Below are 17,938 nucleotides of genomic sequence, written 5' to 3' on the forward strand. Positions count from 1 at the left end.
TGCGCACGGGCATGGCTGGGGTTGGCTCAGAAGGACAAGCTCTGGCCTTGCATCAGCCTGTGATGCTGGCAGGGCCCCCTGCAGCCCCAGCCTGTCTCTCCACCATGGAGAGGTACCTATGGCCACAGGCCTATTTCTGGTTTTGAATCTGCCCTCAATCACAAGTCAGCCCCACCAGTTCCTTCTCACAGGTTTTCCTGCTTCAGCTGTAACTCAGAGGGTCCCAGGTGAGCCCTCAGGAAGTGGTGCTAATGCAGAGGAGATTCCTTTTGCTATGCAGGAAATAGCTACAGTTCTTGAACATGGCCCCATCCTAAGTCGGGAGGAAAGCCAGAAAAATACAAAAAAGGCTAAAGCTTGTCAAGAGAATGCGCTGCTTTCCTGTCGACAGAGGTATTTGATCCACCCTTCGAGGCTGCCCAGTGAAATCAAGATTGGGGAAAATGTTAGAGGTGCAGCTCCCCCTTTTGAACTCTTTTGCAGAACAGGAGGATTCTTTCCAAAATATCCACATACTTAGGACACGTGACTGGCGGGGTTAGGAAAATCCCGTGTGTCAGCAAAGGCGCATATGTGTGTGCTGCTGCCTTAGGAAGTAAGCATTTCATGTGGAATTTTAGTCACGCTGAATTAATAGAGAAGCAGTCTAATTTTTTTCTGTAGAACTCAGACCTCAGCGTTAAGGCATTTCTCAGCAGAACCACCACACACATCAGCTACACTGTTGGTGAAATCTATTAAAATCTGTCCAGCTTGACTGTCCATATAAATATAATAAAGGAATGTCCAGAGAGATGGAGGATAAGACTGAGGGGTTAAGATCTCCCAGGTCTAGAATCTACCCTGTGCTCAGAAGGCTGAGTAGAGGAGGGTCAGGAGAGGAGGATGTCCTGGCCCCAGATAGCACTGAAGGATGTCAGTGCTCAAGGGCAGAGGTGGGGCCAAACACAACTGCTCCCTGGCTTCGTCAATGAAGTTTTATTGGAACCCAGTTGTGTCCGTGACTTTGACATACTCTTTCTTACTGCCTTCGTGCTACGGAGGCAGTTGAATAGTTGTCAAAGAAAGGTATAGTGATGGAGTCTAACGGATTTACTATCTGGCCCTTCAGAGAAAAAATGTGAGACCCCTGCTCAGGAGATGGTGGCAAATGTGGGCAGCACTCAGTGGTCATGTTTTCTCCAATAAACATTTTGGGGGAGGACTGCCCCCCAGCTCCCTGTTTCCTGGGCAAAAGCTGCTGTGGGATTTCCTCAGAGATGGAGTTGCAAGCTGCTCTTCCCTGGCCTCATCCCAGCCTCCCCAGCCCCGGCTCCTCCTCTATAATCCCATGGAGCTGTGTGCTGTTTTGTTTGGTGGCATTTGGGATGGACCCAGAGCCTCACACATCTAGAGCACTCTGCCTCTGAGCCCCACCCGGCCCTGAGTGGTCTTACACTCAGCTCCTCTGGGGACAGCTTGCTTCCCCCTGGTGATTATGACATGGCATGTGGGCCATGTGGGTCTGTGGGAGCTCTGGCTCCAAGCCGCTGCCCTGGCATCCCTAGCTGAGAAAGATCAGAGAAATAACTGCTTCCTGGACAATTGTCTCCTGATGGCTAAGATGGGGGGAAAACCCACATCCTGCTACCCGCAGGATTCATTTAAGCACCAAAGGAGACAAGCAAGGCATGTGAAAGAGCTCACTAAATGACAAGACAGAAATAAAAAAATGGCTTATTTAATTATTATATTAAAAAATACAAAGGCTACAATGGCTTCTATACTCAAAAGAGTAAATGAATGAAAGTGATGAGAAGCTAAGTGTTCTCCCTCCCCCCTCCCTCCTTCCCAGATGAGCACCACCCCGCCCAGAGTAACTTTGGCCAACTTTCCCTTAAACTTCACAAAGCCAGTGCCACCAATTCACCAGGTGACTCCCTAGCTCTGGAGGTCCGGAGAATGGCTGCAAAGCCCAAGAGAGGCTCACCAGGCTTCCGGTAGATGTGGGTGGCCTCCTCACGGAGCAGAAGGCGGCAGCTGTGGCCCTGCAGGCTGTGTGTGCAGCTGTGGGTGTCAGGGTAGAACACGCACCTGACGGCCCCAGCACGGGCCTGGAGAGTGGTGACCAGGCAGGCCTGGTGACGGGAACATTCTGCAGAGAAAGAGTGAGGCTTGGGCTAGGAGTGTGATTTCGCTGGTGCAACCAGGCATGGCCATGTGCATGCTGAATCCATCCATCCCTCCTTCCATCTAATCAGGTACTAGCAGCTGTGTGTAAGGCCTCCTCTGTCCACTGTCCATCCACCCACCCACCCTGAACCTTCCCTTCCACTACCGACCTACCCCTATTCACCACGCAACCATTCTTTCCTTGAGCACCCCCTGCAAACCCCAGGCGTTTGCTGGAGAAGGCAGGGGTGAGATGGTGCTGGGAACGCCCATCCACCTTCCAGTATGGTAGGTCATCTATTGTTCACCTAGTTCACAAAGGGCTCTTGTCATTTCTTTGCTTAGCACTCTTCTCTGGCTCCTTGTAGGCTTCAGGATAGAATCCTAATATACAGGGCTCTTCCTGGTCCAGCCCTTGCCTTCCTCTTCCTCCTTGTCTCTCTCTGTCCCCTCTAAATGCTTCCACACCCTGCAACATACTTGTCACACACCAGCAGGGACTGTCCTTCACCATGCAAGCCAGTTATTATACTAGAAAACTGAAACTACTCCGTGGCACTCAGTACTAAAAACAAATCTGAAATAGTGCTGCTTCATTTGATTAGGCAATCAATGCATGGCCTATGGGCCCCATTCAGAGCCCAGTTTCTGAATGGCACCAACCAGAATTGGGCAGTACACCACTGGTACATCTGTACATGGTGGCCTGGTCTGTAAGATAAATTTGGCCTTGTGCGTACTGTTATCTTGTAGGGGAGATTCACAAAATTTGTGGAATCTCAGAAGGGTTCAGAATCTTGGAGGGGAATAAATGGTATCCAACTTCAGCCACTTTTAGAAGCTAAAATTCTCTGAGGAACATTCTGAACAGTGGTCACCCAGTTTTTGTTTGAATACCAGGGATGACTAGAAACTCTTTAAAGGAATTATGCATCTGTGAATAATTTTGTCTACTAGAAAGTCCTCTAAATTGCATTGAAAAATATATCTTGAAATTTAAGTTTTACCCATAGGTCTTTGATTGGCCCCATGAGCCTGGCCAGAGCACCTGTCCTCGTCTGCTCTCAGGGCCTACCTACTGTCTGCAGAGGGTCACGGCACCCACGCTTGGAGTCTGCCTCCGACTAGCCCCCAGATGCTCCAGACCTTCTCCACCCTGGAGCAAGGGCTCTCATGTGCTGCTGGGCAGATCCTCTTACAGACCCAGGGCGCAGCCTGCACTGTGGGGGACGCAGAGACGGCCCAGCTCTCCTCCTCCCTGTCAGGTCTTCCCTGCCCAGTGCTCCCCATCTCCTGAAGCCTCACTCGTGTTTCTGACACCAGAGTCTTGAGCAGCACCTGGGCAGGTCCCTCCCAGCCCCACAGGGGGACACACTCTCCTTACCCAACAAACAGAAGTCTCGGGCAGCTGCAAAGTCACTGGTGGCAGCAGTGCTGATGTGGGCGACATCAAAGTCCCGGATGGATGGGTCCAGAGCTACTGAAGAGAGGGCCAGGGTCTGCCACGAGTCCAGAGCGACTAGAAGAGAAAGCAAGCAACAGCTGCCACTGGTGCATGTGGAGAGAGTGGAGGGTGGCCCAGCGTCCCCAGAGGTGTCTCCACAGGACCACCATTCCCATGTCACCTATTCCTTTATCCAACTCTGTGTTCTACAACGAGTTGTTTTGTTTTGTTTTGTTTTGTTTTTCCTATGAGCCAAGCTTTGAGTTCAACCCTAGGGACACAAACTTAAAACCAAGACTAACAAACAGAAGTCCAGCCGTTTCCATGAGCAGTTTACAGGAGCGGGAGAGACGAGAAGACAGGAGCCTCTGACACAGTGGCAGGTGCAACAGGCAGGGTGACCCGGGGCCAAGGACAGAGCAGACTCGTGGGTTTGTCATGAGACACTGTGTTGGGTCCCACAGACCACACCTCACTTTACCCTCCCCAATCCTGTGGCTGAAGGGACCCTGCTGGGTGCTGCCCAGGGCTCCCTTCAAGGACTGAGTGCTGCCTACTCTCACTTGCTGGGCAGTTGGCTGACTCTCCATTAGTCCTCTTCCAGGGACTGGCCTTGATCCAAGAGAGTTGCTCCCTAGACCAGGAACAGCCTGGATCCCAAACTAGTCCATGTGTACAGACCAAGGCTGAACTCCTGGGCCCAACAGGGGGACGCTATAGACTAAGTCTGAACCCCTGGGCCCAACGGGGGGTGCTATAGACCAAGGCTGAAACCCTGGGCCCAACAGGGGGACGCTATAGACTAAGGCTGAACCTCTGGGCCCAACAGGGGGACGCTATAGACTAAGGCTGAACCTCTGGGCCCAACGGGGGGGGGTGCTATAGACCAAGGCTGAACCCCTGGGCCCAACGGGGGGGAATGCTATAGACCAAGGCTGAACCACTGGGCCCAACAGGGGGGTGCTATAGACCAAGGCTGAACCCCTGGGCCCAACGGGGGGGTGCTATAGACCAAGGCTGAACCCCTGGGCCCAACGGGGGGGTGCTATAGACCAAGGCTGAACCCCTGGGCCCAACGGGGGGGTGCTATAGACCAAGGCTGAACCACTGGGCCCAACAGGGGGACGCTATAGACCAAGGCTGGACCCCTGGGCCCAACAGGGGGGTGCTATAGATCAAGGCTGGACCCCTGGGCCCAACAGGGGGACGCTATAGACCAAGGCTGGACCCCTGGGCCCAACAGGGGGGTGCTATAGACCAAGGCTGGACCCCTGGGCCCAACAGGGGGGTGCTATAGACCAAGGCTGGACCCCTGGGCCCAACAGGGGGACGCTGAAGACCAAGGCTGAACTCCTGGGTCCAATGGGGGGATGCTATAGACCAAGGCTGAACCACTGGGCCCAACGGGGGGACGCTGAGGACCAAGGATGAACCCCTGGGCCCAACAGCGGGGTGCTATAGACCAAGGCTGAACTCCTGGGCCCAACAGGGGGGTGCTATAGACCAAGGCTGGACCCCTGGGCCCAACAGGGGGACGCTGAAGACCAAGGCTGAACTCCTGGGTCCAATGGGGGGATGCTATAGACCAAGGCTGAACCACTGGGCCCAACGGGGGGACGCTGAGGACCAAGGATGAACCCCTGGGCCCAACAGCGGGGTGCTATAGACCAAGGCTGAACTCCTGGGCCCAACAGGGGGGTGCTATAGACCAAGGCTGGACCCCTGGGCCCAACAGGGGGGTGCTATAGACCAAGGCTGGACCCCTGGGCCCAACGGGGGGGGGGTGCTATAGACCAAGGCTGAACTCCTGGGCCCAACAGGGGGGGTGCTATAGACCAAGGCTGGACCCCTGGGCCCAACGGGGGGGTGCTATAGACCAAGGCTGGACCCCTGGGCCCAACAGGGGGGTGCTATAGACCAAGGCTGGACCCCTGGGCCCAACAGGGGGGTGCTATAGACCAAGGCTGGACCCCTGGGCCCAACAGGGGGACGCTGAAGACCAAGGCTGAACTCCTGGGTCCAATGGGGGGATGCTATAGACCAAGGCTGAACCCCTAGGCCCAATGAGAGGACGCTGAGGACCAAGGATGAACCCCTGGGCCCAACAGGGGGGTGCTATAGACCAAGGCTGAACTCCTGGGCCCAACAGGGGGGTGCTATAGACCAAGGCTGGACCCCTGGGCCCAACAGGGGGGTGCTATAGACCAAGGCTGGACCCCTGGGCCCAACGGGGGGGGGTGCTATAGACCAAGGCTGAACTCCTGGGCCCAACAGGGGGGGTGCTATAGACCAAGGCTGGACCCCTGGGCCCAACGGGGGGGTGCTATAGACCAAGGCTGGACCCCTGGGCCCAACGGGGGGGTGCTATAGACCAAGGCTGAACTCCTGGGACCAACGGGGGGGTGCTATAGACCAAGGCTGAACTCCTGGGCCCAACAGGGGGGTGCTATAGACCAAGGCTGAACCCCTGGGCCCAACGGGGGGATGCTATAGACCAAGGCTGAACCCCTGGGCCCAACGGGGGGATGCTGAGGACCAAGGCTGAACCCCTGGGTCCAATGAGAGGACGCTATAGACCAAGGCTGGACCCCTGGGCCCGACAGGGGGATGCTGAAGACCAAGGATGAACCCCTGGGCCCAACAGGGGGAAGCTGAGGACCAAGGCTGAACCCCTGGCCCCAATGGGGGGACGCTATAGACCAAGGCTGAACCCCTGGCCCCAATGGGGAGATGCTATAGACCAAGGCTGAACTCCTGGGCCCAACAGGGGGTGCTATAGACCAAGGCTGGACCCCTGGGCCCAACGGGGGGATGCTATGGACCAAGGCTGAACCCCTGGGCCCAACGGGGGGACGCTATAGACCAAGGCTGAACCACTGGGCCCAACGGGGGGATGCTATGGACCAAGGCTGAACTCCTGGGCCCAATGGGGAATACTGAAGACCTTTCCTGCCTTGCAGGGGCTCTTCCTGTGCCCCACTCTCAACAGCTGGTGATCCCGGGGCTCTGTGTGCCATGCCCACTGCATGCCAAGCTCCTTCTCATCTCAGGTGTCTCCTGGACCAGCTAAGGCAGCCTTCTTTAGCCATGAGGGAAATAGGCAAGAAACTCTACAAGGCGCAGTGCTCCTGAGCAGCAAGAGGGGAGCTCTCTCCACAGCCTGTGTCCTTCGACTGCTGTCTCATGGTGCCTCCTGAGCCATGCACATGGCACAGGGAGGAGACACAGGGGCAGCACCCAGAGACATTGCTTGGCCAGAGGCCAAGAGGTCTGGGAGTTCATCTCAATTGGGGGCAAAAGTCAAGGCCAGAGCCAGACGGTGTGTCCCTGCAAGCAGGGATAGTCCTGAGCAATGGTGAAGGCTCCACTCTGAGAAAGGGCTGGCGTCTAGCATGTATTATACTGTCCACAATCGCAGTGAAGAGGCCAGGCGGCTGGCTCCCAGCAGGGGCTTCCATGGGTGGTCAGGAGTGCTGGTTCTAGAACACTCCAGAGAAGGGCTCAGTGAGGGCACTGAAACTCAGTGGAGAATATCTCCTTCTCTCCTCCCCTCACTCCTTCCTCCCCTTCTTCCTCTCTCCATCTCTTTCTTCCTTTCCTCTCTTTTTCAGAAGACCACAGTAGCTTATCCTTCTAATAAACATTGCTAAACGTAAGCCTCAGGCTACAGAACACTATTGCCCTCTTAGTACAGCCCTTCACAGTTTACATATCGTGTCTCCTTTGACACTTGTGGCCTCACGGCACCCTGGGCATGGAGTAGAGCCAGGGCCCTAATGCCTCCTCGTCGCATGGAGAGGTTGTGCGAGTTTATCAAGGAGCTGGAAAGTGGCCACGCCAGGTGGAAAGAGGCCTCCCCACTGAGGCCAGTGCTCCTTCTACCTCTCTGAGCTCCCTGTCCTGGAGCACCCTTTCCAGAATACTGTCCCAGGCATGAAAGGTTCTTGGCCTTTAACTGAACCAGGCTCTCAGCTATATGGGGAGCTGTAATTTCCAGCTCAAACCTGTTGTTAACGACCAGCACAGGATAAAGTTAGAATGCTAAGTAAAGCAGCAAAACCACCCAGTCCACCTGTCTGTCACTCAGGCTGCTCTGGTGGGTTTTCCAGATGGCGGCCGCAAATAGATGCATGAAATTCTCACAGCTCTGAAAGCTGGAAGGTTGGAGTCAAGGTGCTGGCATGGTTGGGTTCTTGGTCCCTCATCTTGGTTGACAGACGGCTGCTTTTTAGCTATAACCTCATAGGGCAGGGAGCAGATGGGGAGCAAATTTCTCTTGTGTTCCTTTTTAGAAAGGCACTGAGGCCATGGGGAGCGCTCCACTATTGTGAGCCCATCCCCTGCCAAGGCGCTCCCTGATGCCATCCGATGGGGGGTATACAGTTTCAACTGGGGGCACTGCATACAGTCCTGCACATGCCACCTTTCTTTTTCTTCTTTCTTTCTTGCAATAAATAAACTTCATCCAGAGAAGTTGCCAAATGACAGAAGCAGACCTCTCATGGGCTGCGCCAGAGGCAGGTGAAGCCCCACCGGGTCCTGCAGCCATGGGCACCCTTGCATCTGGAGCCATCTTTCTGCACTGTGGCCTGGCTGAACTGCAGGAGGCCCTAGGCCTCCTCCTCCTTGGCCTCCCCCACATGCTGCTATTTTCCTGGTCAGTACAAGTGGCATTTTTGCAGCATGATCCCACCGAGCTGCCTATTTTCAGATGGTGAGGACGCTGTAATTTGAGAGAAGAGTTAGGAGGGGGTTTTGGGATCAAAGTTGACAATTAGGGCCCTAAAATGGAAGCTCTGACCACACTCCATGTTTAGGTTGCTGCCTGGAAGAGAGCACTGTGATTGAAGAGTGAATGTCATCTCCCCAGTGAAAGCCAGCCCACATGTCACTATTCCCGGTCCCAAGCAATTCTCTAGCATGCCTCCCTCCTGCCCCCACCCCAGCCTGCACCAGCCCTTGGTTGAGCCCTTGCTGTGTTTGAACTCCAGCATTTGGGAGTCCACAGCCTCTCTTGACAATTCCAAGAATGAGTTTTCTGTGTAAAAGCATTGCATGGCGTGTAAGCTGGGGGTCTTGGCAGCATTTCACGTCATCTACCATTTACCAGGAGACCCACCACACTATTGCCAACTCCAGCCTCAGGCAATCCTCCACCTCAGCCTCCTGAGTGGTCAGAACTATAGGCTGTGTCTCAGCACTTGGGTTAACAGCAAAGCTTTGAAGCCATTCAGGCAGAAAACGCCCTTCTGGCCCAGCCATTCATGGCCCACAATTCAGGCCATGCTACTGGCCATGATTTGCAAACAGGAAATCAGAACTTCCAATAAAACACCATTCGCTTAGCCATTTGGGTTGCCAGTATTGGGGAGCCAATTACTGGCAGCACTAGTTAAGGCTGAGCCCCAGCTCGCAGGCTCAGGACCCAGAGTCTACCATGATGCCCACTCCTCCAGATGAAGAAGTAGCATATCCCAGCTCAACCAAGGGGTGGATTCAGAATTAATTGATTTGTCTACATCTGGGTTTCATTTTTCTTTCTAAAAATAGCTTAGATTGCAATGTCATTTTCCCTCCCTCCCTCCCTTCCTTTCTCCCTCCCTTCCTTCCTTCTTTCCTTCTCCGACATCAAGTAAAGGAATAAATGTCTGTTTTTTAAGTAAACTCCACCCACAAAACGTGCTCCTCAGCACCCAGCACTGGCCCTGAAACTGGGGAAGCATCAGGGACTGCCAGAGGGCTGCTCTGTGCCCAGCAGGCGGGCTGAGGTCAATAGCAAAGCTTTTTGTACTTTCTGTTTTTGTTTTTTTAAGACACAGGATTGCCAGGCTGGTCTCAAACTCCCAGGCTCCAGCGATTCACCTGCCTCAGCCTCCTGAGTGGCTGGGACTACAGGCACTTGGTTTAACAGGAAAGTTTTGAAGCCATTCAGGTAGGAAGAGCCTTTCAGGCCCCAGCAAATCTCCATGTCCCCAAGGGGTAAGTGAAACAGAACAGACTCCACGAGGCTTGGGCCTCTCTGGCCACAAGGGCCACTACACATTCCCTGGAGGGCAGAGCCAGCAAGGTCCAGCCTTTCACTGGGCAGGCCCAACCACGCCCACTCACACATCCTGCTTTCTACCAGAGACCCTCTTTCAACCAAGAACCTCGTCGAAGTCGTACTGAGCTATTTCTGCCCTAGTTAGCACTTAGAAAAAACAGATTTTCCTTCAATAATAGAAAGGGGGAAAAAGGCACCCTTGTTAATTTCGTGATCAGGAAAAGGTGAAAACAGGACACTGTCCGCCGGCTTGCATTTCCCTAGAGAGCAACTCCTGACGTCTGCAGTGGCTCTGGCCTTACTAGCAGGTTCCACCCTAGAAGAACACTCAGACCCGTACCCCTCCCCTCGCCTCCTTTTGAGCTCTGAGAGTTGGGCCTTCATCTGTCAGTCAGTCCCCAATCCAGCCCCACCCAGCCCTCCGGTATTCTCATTCTGTCCTCTGCCCTGACATCCTCTTACTCTTTGCATAAAACATACCCAGAGTTCCTCCAGCATAAAAACAAGACTTTAACCCAGGGTCATTTTACTGAGGGATTGGGTTCCAGGGGACCCATTTCTCTGAAAATATAGGTGACGTCTGGGATGCACTGAGGGGAATACAACTTTTAATACCCTGCCGTGGGTGGCTCGAGGCCTACACATGGTGCTCAAGCAACATTCTACAATTTCTTTTAGCTATTGATTTTGTTCTACTTTTCTCTTCAGGGCCAAGATTCTTGGGGAAAGTCTGCAGCTCCCACTTCCTCAAACTGCGACTCCAATTCAGTTTCTCCTTCATCATCCTCCAAAACTGCAGAGGGCTGCTTATGACTAACCCATCTTCCTTGCAGTTCCTGCCTCGCCTCTTTGCCGGGTTTCTGTGACGCCACAGGCCACTGGTACTCCTCTCATTCCTCTGGCTTCCCCTCCTCTGCTGGTCCCTTAAATACTGCTATTCCTTGGGGCTCTGGCCTTGGCTCCACTATGTACCTCAGACAAATTCTCCATGGATCTCACTAGCTCCATGGGTCAAACACCAGTGTCAAACACAGCCAGGCCAGGCCCGCGGCCAAGCTCCCCGATTATCTACTCAGTGCTTACTGGACACCCCACACAGCTGCCCTGCAGGCACCCCAAAGGAGCATGTTGAAGGCTGGACTCTTAGTCTTACTTTCATGCTCAGAAGAAATATCCTGTCAAGTCTCAGTTTCAGATGCTCCCTGAGGTAAACACGTCCCATGGGAGTTTCTATCAAAATAAAACCTTGGTGCTTGTGTTAGCTTCTCATTGTGGTGCCCAAAAGACCTGACAGGAATGGAGAAGGGACGGTTTATTTTGGCTTAGGTTTCTGGGGTCAGTCCACGGTCAGCTCTGGCCCTAGTCCATAGCTCTGGGCCTGAGGTGAGGCCCAGCATCATGGTAAAAGGTGCAGTGGAGGAAGCAGGTCAGAACACAGCAGTCAGGAAGCAGAGACAGAGTGGCGGGGGGCAGGGAAGAAGTGTCCTTCCAGGGCACGCCCCCGTGGCCCTCCTCCTCCAGCCACGCTCCCCCTGCCTACAGTTACCACCCAGTTAGTCCATTCGAACTAGATGGAGTGCATAGGTCCCAGCTCTCACCACCCAGTCACTTCCCCTCCAAGCATCCCTGCATGACAGGAGCTTAGGGACACCCCACATCCAGACCTCACAGTGCCCAAGAAGCTTCATGCTCTGGGAGCCCCCTCGCCTCCCTCTCCCTCTCCAACATCACCGCCATTATTCCACCTCCTGCCCCACGTGCTCACAAGGGGCCTGTGGTGACACTCTTGTCTGACCTTTCCACTACAAGTGTGAACAGCACTGTTCACATACAGAGTAAAACTGGTTTATTTACAGGATCGATCCGCTCAGATCATCTTCAAAACCCAACTCAGAGGCAACCTGTTCTGGAATCCCTCCAAGGCTCCCTGCCCACTCAGATAGTTCTTATCTAAGACCCAAAATGCACCTACACTCCCACCGCTGGACTTCATCCCTGTGAAATCAGGAGCTCCCTGAGGTCAAGGACTTCTCCTCCAAGACCAACAGGACAGCATGTGAAGGAACATCACCAACAGAGGTGGGAACCAGTTGCAGCCAACGTTTATTAAGTCTCCACTGTGTGCTAAACAGGACTAAACATCACTATTTTTCACAAAATGCCCTGATCCATGAATATGTATTGAATGATGTGATTAAAGAAGTGCTTTAATTAATAAAGGAGGAGTGCGGAACTAATTATTTTCCCATCTCTATAAAGATTAATACTACTGTTATTTGCATACCACAGACCTTGGCAATTATTGCATAAATTAATTAGCTGATGAAGAAGTCACATGGGAAACAGGCCTGTTGATTTTGAATGTGTCACTTTCATGTGGCATATTGCGATTTATAAAACACTTTCACTTACACAGAGGATTCATGACTCTTCAATGCATGCATTGATGATTCTGCTGTCCTGCAGGGGACAGGACTGTGGCTTGGAGGTGCCTCACAACGTGGCCGAGATCTCAGGGACTTGACCAACTGCCCTTCCCAGTCCTCACTCTGCTGCAGCACCTCCTTCTGCCTGGGATTTGGCTACAGTCTCATGAGCCTTTTCTTTTCAGTGGCCTGCCCATTGTAGGCAGAAGTTTCCAGAGACATCTGCAGTGGCCCTCATCTGTCAGGGTTATGAGCTTGTGGGTGAGTCACCAACTTCGATGCTGCCAACCTCAAAGGCAGTTCTAGGGAAAGTTATAACTGAGAGAAAACCATACACACGAAGCCAGACTTGGATCTATGCCTATTCTGGCAATTTTTGGAATACACTAAGTCCCTCAAGAAATTCCTAGTGGCATTCATAGACTCAGATGGAATCTGATTTCTCTCTAAGAAGTTTGGTTCCTTTCATGGGACTCTCCCAACAGTCCCCCAGAAGGCTACCTGGAGGTGTCACAAGAACTGGGGTTCCTATGAGCATCTTAACTCCTCTTCTTGGGGTCACATTGTGTGATCCTGGGGAACTGGGCAAACTGCAGAAATTCTGACTCAAGGGCATGTGGAGAGCCAACTCAATCTGCACAAACACCTGAGCCTCACCTGGCTGCCCAGAGCATCAGGGGGCTCACGCAGCTGGCTCAAACCCCTGGCCTGCTTGAGGCTGCACCTTCACACTCTGTGCCAAGTACGTCCCCAGTCACTGTGTCATAGGAGCATCATTTCACATAGACGGCTCCACCCAAATCTCAGCCAGGGATCAGGGTGACGTTAAAGGAACTGGGGCTCAGAGCAGTGAGGTAACTCCCTAGGTCACACAAAGCAAGACTAGAAACAGAATTGAACTGACATCAGCCCACTGCCAGAGTATCCACACCCCCTGCTTCTGCTCCTGCCCAGCCCCTTCACCTTGTGGGCAAGCTGTCCTGAAGACAAGAGAAAATCCCACAGCCCAAAGAACAACTGAGGGTATCCACAGAGTTATAGAAAACCTCAAGGAAACTCACAGGCTATTTAAGGCAACCCCTCCATGGCAGGGGACCCTTGGATACCTTGGATGTGCCACTAGTGGGTACTCATCACCTCTCCTCACTCCATCACAGAGCCGCCCAGTGCCTTCCCTACCTCCCACGGTGCCAGACAGCCCATGCCTCCTGAAACCCTCACTCCATCCTCTGGGGCTCCTCTCACCTCCTGCATTTCACACCTGGGGAGAGGAGGTGATGCTTTCTGGGTAAGTCAACTCAGTCCCTCCAAGAGGTCTTGGAACTCAGCAGATTCCTCAGTGGGGAGGGGGAAGCCATGCATTCCCTCAGTCACTATCTACTGACCCCGACTCCCAAGGAGCTGGCAATACAGCAGCGAGCCAGAGTCAGGTCCCTTCCCTGCTTCCCCTGCAGAGGGTAAGCACTGCACAGTGGACAGACAGGGATTCCACAGCCACAGTGCCCGAGGTCAGGGAGGCTGGAGGAGCTGCCCTGTAGGAGATGGTCAGAGGGCTCTTCAGGAGGTAACCTGGGCTCCGGCAGAGGAGCAGGGACCTGTTGTGCTCACTGCCATGGCCCCAGCACCTGGTGCCTGATGCAGCAGACATCCCTGAAATGTGTATTAAATGAGTGAGTGGAGGGATGAAAGGGAAGGTCGCCATGAGAGGAAAGCGTCCCTGTGTCCCCAACCCAGTGTCTCCCAGTGTCTCAACACCTGTGGAGGGGGCGGAGCCCTTGGCTGGGATCAGCCTCCTCACATTTTCCATTTTCCTTAGACCTGCCATAGCTGCCACCCCAGCATGCCAACTGTTTCTGTCCCCTTCTCAGTCTCCAGGTCTCAGAGAGGCAGAGAGGAGGTGGGGGCTGCCAGATGTGTGGCATACCCAGCCCTGCCAAGTCCAGCAATTCCAGTCACCCAGGCAGTGTGGTGCTGTGGCAGAAGCTGCTCTCGGCTGCACTCGCTGGCTGGGGAGTGGAGGTGACACACGCAGAGCATGGCAGCTGCTAGATGGATGATTCTCCCAGCACTCGCAACGGAAGGGAGGAACCGTGTGCCTGCCAGCCCTGCTTTGCTGGCCTCTGGGAAACAAAACCAATTCCTGGGCAACCAGTGCCATGAAATAGTGGCGGGGTCTGCACTAGGAGCTCCTTCTACAGGATGGACACAAGTGTGTGCGCATATACACAGGCAATAGCATGACTGGAAAGGAAATTTAAACCTTTTACAAAATATTCCAGGATGGACACAGGTGTGTGCGCATATACACAGGCAATAGCCTGATTGGAAAGGAAATTCAAACCTTTTACAAAATATTCAACCATTTTAGAGTCAGTGCCTGCTCACCTGGGCATTCCAGCCCGAGAATGAAAAGAATCAGGATTTATTTTGTGCGGCTTTGCTGTGCCACCTGATGGCTCTGGCAGGTGGGGACAGTGGACCTAGGCTGGTGCAGTAGAGCCTGCACAGTGTTCAAGAGCCCAGTCCACCCTTGCATGTGCTCCAGACTGGACTATCAGAAGCCAGGCCACCAGGGAGGATGCGGGGTGTTCCTCCACCCCCCGTCAGGACCCCAGGGCTTTACCACTGTCACCTCTTCAGGGACTGCCTTGGCCCAAGGCCAGCCTTCTCAGGGTGGCCCATATCAATGAGTGACCAACAAGAGGACATAAGTATTTTGATGACATCCCTGCTTTGCTATCCCCTATGGGTCACTGGGGCCTCCACTGAGGTGGCATTGGAGATGGACTTCCTCTGCCCAGGCCTGGGTCTCCCTTTGCCCCTCAACCCCTGCTGAGAGAATCTCCTAGAAAATCAACCTGCATGCTAAACTCCCTCCCAGGGTCTGACCGCTGGGGACCTAAGCAGTGACAGTCACCGTCCTCAGTGGAGAGACTCTGGGTCTGCATGCAGATTAGGTTTGAACTGCAGCTCTGCCATGAGCTACTTGGGCCCCCCCAAATCCCAGCTTCCAAATCTGTAAACTGCACCCAGTCATGCCGACTTCAGAGGGCGGGGTGAGGATTAAGATCTAGACAACTTGGCACATGGCCTGGTGACTAGGAATTTGGATACATATACTTCCAGAGCTCTGCGCCAGCTTGGGAGGATGTGCTCTCAGCGTCCTCCCCTGTAAAGGGACAGGCTTGGACGGGGGGACTCTCCATCAGATCTGGGCTGAGCCCTGCACTTCACTACTGCTCCGCATCAGCCCACCATCCCGATGACCCTTCCTGTGTTGTCCCCTCGTTCTCCTTTGACAGAGGCAGTGACAGCCTGGGAAAGCTGGCCCAGGACACACAGCTTCACAGTCCCCTGCTGAGCCAAGGCGTCTATTGCCTCCCCAGGTAGGCGATGTGCACGCTTCCGGCCAGTGCTGACATTTTTAGGTCCCATGACTCCCGCTCCAGTTCAATGAGAAACACTGGCAGGAAAGACTGAGTGGCTCCTGTCCACCACTGGCACAGGCCCATGCACAGAAGGCAGAGCAGGCTGGGTTGGCTCCCTGCCACCCACTGCATGGGCCCCAAAGGCCATTCCTGCAGCCACTGCCCTTTCCATCTATCCAAATTCAGCCCTTGTCCTGTCACTGAGCCCCGGGTTGTGAGGGGAGAGAGGTGTTGGCAAGTCCCGCAGGGCCACTTTCAAGGGCACTTCTCTCCTACCCTCTCCTGCCTGGAATACCTCAGCTGCAGCCTCTGCCCAGCTCACGGGGCTGGCAGCCCCACTGCAATTTGGAGCTCAGTATCAAGGTACTGGCCAAGGGGCATCCTGAAGTTCCCCAAGTGAGCTGCTTGGAATGTGAACGACACAATGCTAAAACCTCATGTCCTGTTTTCTCTGGATTTTAATCCAAATACTGAGTTTACTACAGTGGCTCCTCTAAGAGAAGTACTAAAATAGTGGGTGGAAGTAGCACGTCACTTGTCCTGGGGTTATGCCCTGGAAGAGCCAGCATGGGCAGGGAGGGCAGGGCCAGGCGACCCAGGGCACCACCCACGCTGGGGAAGGCACTCATGTTGACCCCGAGCACTGTCTTTGGAGTCATCATTGTGGGTATTTTAAGAAGAAAATGATAAGTACACATGTTTAAAAACATACAATTTTGCCTGAAGAAGCTAAAATGATACGCCACATGCCACTGTCCCCATTTTCTCAGGACCCCGCCAGACCATCCACAAGTGCATCCTCCTCGCAGCCCAATGGGGAAGCTCTGAATTGCCTGGAAGCTCATTGCTCAACTGCTTAAGGCCTTCAGTGACTCATGGTTCCCCAAGTGCCTTATTTTCTGGCCCCAGATGTGCGTGGGTTCAAATCCCCATCTCCCCACTCCTGTCCCTGCTGGCCTTGTGATCCAGAACTCTGTATGCCCCTGCACCAAAACCAAGTTCAGGCACAGCCTCCTCCCAGGACTTCATCCTTTCTCCTTTGGCCATCTGACAAGCGCACGCCCCTCCTTGAGGGCAGCCTCACTCAGCCTCACCTGCAGCGCTTTCCTGCCTGTCTACAGCGAAGGTAAAGGGGAGTGGGTTTCTCATGCAGCATGGAGCCACCCACGGTGCACAGGACTCATGGCCTTGGAGCGGTTCCTCCTGAGCCTTTCTCCTGACTGGACTGGGAGCGCCTGCCCTGGTGATAAAGACCCGGCCCAGCATGGTGCCTTTTCTGGAATGAAATGGGGAATACAGAATCCATTCTCAGAAGAGAGGCTGCCATGAGCTAAAGGTGGTCATCCTCCCTCTCACTACCTGTGCCTGTGCACGATCGCTCTTCTATCCCCTCACCTACCCCAGGTCTTGCCAAGCTCTAGCTGCAGGCCCAGTCTGAGGGCACACCTATGGCCCCATGCCCAGCTCGTCTTCTCTCCCACCCCAGGGCCCCCTGTGCCTGTTGTGCTGAGCTGTTCCCAGTGCCTGGATGCTTCTTGCTGTTTCCTGCTTTGGACTTTTGCACAGACAAACTCTTCTTTCTGGAAAGACTTTCTGAAGCTCACCCATCTGGCAAATTCCTGCTGTCTTCAAATCAGCTAAGGTGGTAGCAGCCTTCTCTAGAGCAACAGAAATGAAGGGCTTAGAGTAGGTCTCGCCAGGTGGCATTTGTGGAGAAAGGCCCGCCAGACTTCAGAAGCCACCTGTATCTCCCCACTGTCCCCACCAACCAACTAGAGCAGCAGAATCTTTTTCTCCAAGTGGACTTTGAATGGGCAGCTCACACACACATGCAGGCAAAGGAGAAAGGAGACCAAGAGACTAGACTCTGGAGGCCATCTGTTCTAGGAACTCAACCAAGTCATTTTATCTAACTGGCAGCAGCGTGGGTTCAAATCCCAGCTCATTTAACCCCTTATTCTAAAAACACACATGCCACCACCTAACTTTCTCATGAGCATTAAATGATTTATAAATGTTCGGTATTTCACAAATATTTCATTTTCTTCCTGAATGGAACATGCATAAAGGTGAGTATTCTCCTCACACACTGTGCACACACACCTACACGCATTCTAGGTCGGAACACATACTCACAGACCAATTTACCCTCCTGGGCCCCACCACAGAGGACAGGCTCAGAGTCTTGCCCCCACTTGGGAACTCAGCACAGATTGAGTTGCCTCAGTTTCTCCTCTGCTTTTCAGACACACTTTAGGGGCACATTTAAAATGACCACGGCATCTGGATCTTGCTGGGAGACACCTACTCGGTCCCCAGGCTGTGTGAAGGGCCATGTTCTACAACCCACCCTCTTTTTTCCTTTTTTGGGGACTCCAAGTCTCAGCAATGCAAACACTTAGCAAAAACAGTGAAGCATTATACAATTACCTAAAGATGTTTATGC

General features: G+C 53.6%; 1 protein-coding gene across 1 annotated transcript in view; it reads right to left on the reverse strand.

Annotated features, from left to right (window-relative positions):
- The window catches only part of Tg (thyroglobulin), a 209,662-nt gene that overhangs the window by 97,498 nt on the left and 94,226 nt on the right, over positions 1-17,938 (reverse strand). The window contains exons 36-37 of the mRNA XM_040293416.2: positions 3,536-3,670; positions 1,970-2,134 (exon numbers count right to left, since the gene is read on the reverse strand). Of these exons, the coding sequence (XP_040149350.2) occupies positions 1,970-2,134; positions 3,536-3,670 (300 nt within the window). The remainder of the gene's footprint in view (positions 1-1,969; positions 2,135-3,535; positions 3,671-17,938) is intronic.

Source organism: Ictidomys tridecemlineatus, chromosome 7 (assembly GCF_052094955.1).
Source record: "Ictidomys tridecemlineatus isolate mIctTri1 chromosome 7, mIctTri1.hap1, whole genome shotgun sequence".
NCBI classification, from domain to species: Eukaryota; Metazoa; Chordata; class Mammalia; order Rodentia; family Sciuridae; genus Ictidomys; species Ictidomys tridecemlineatus.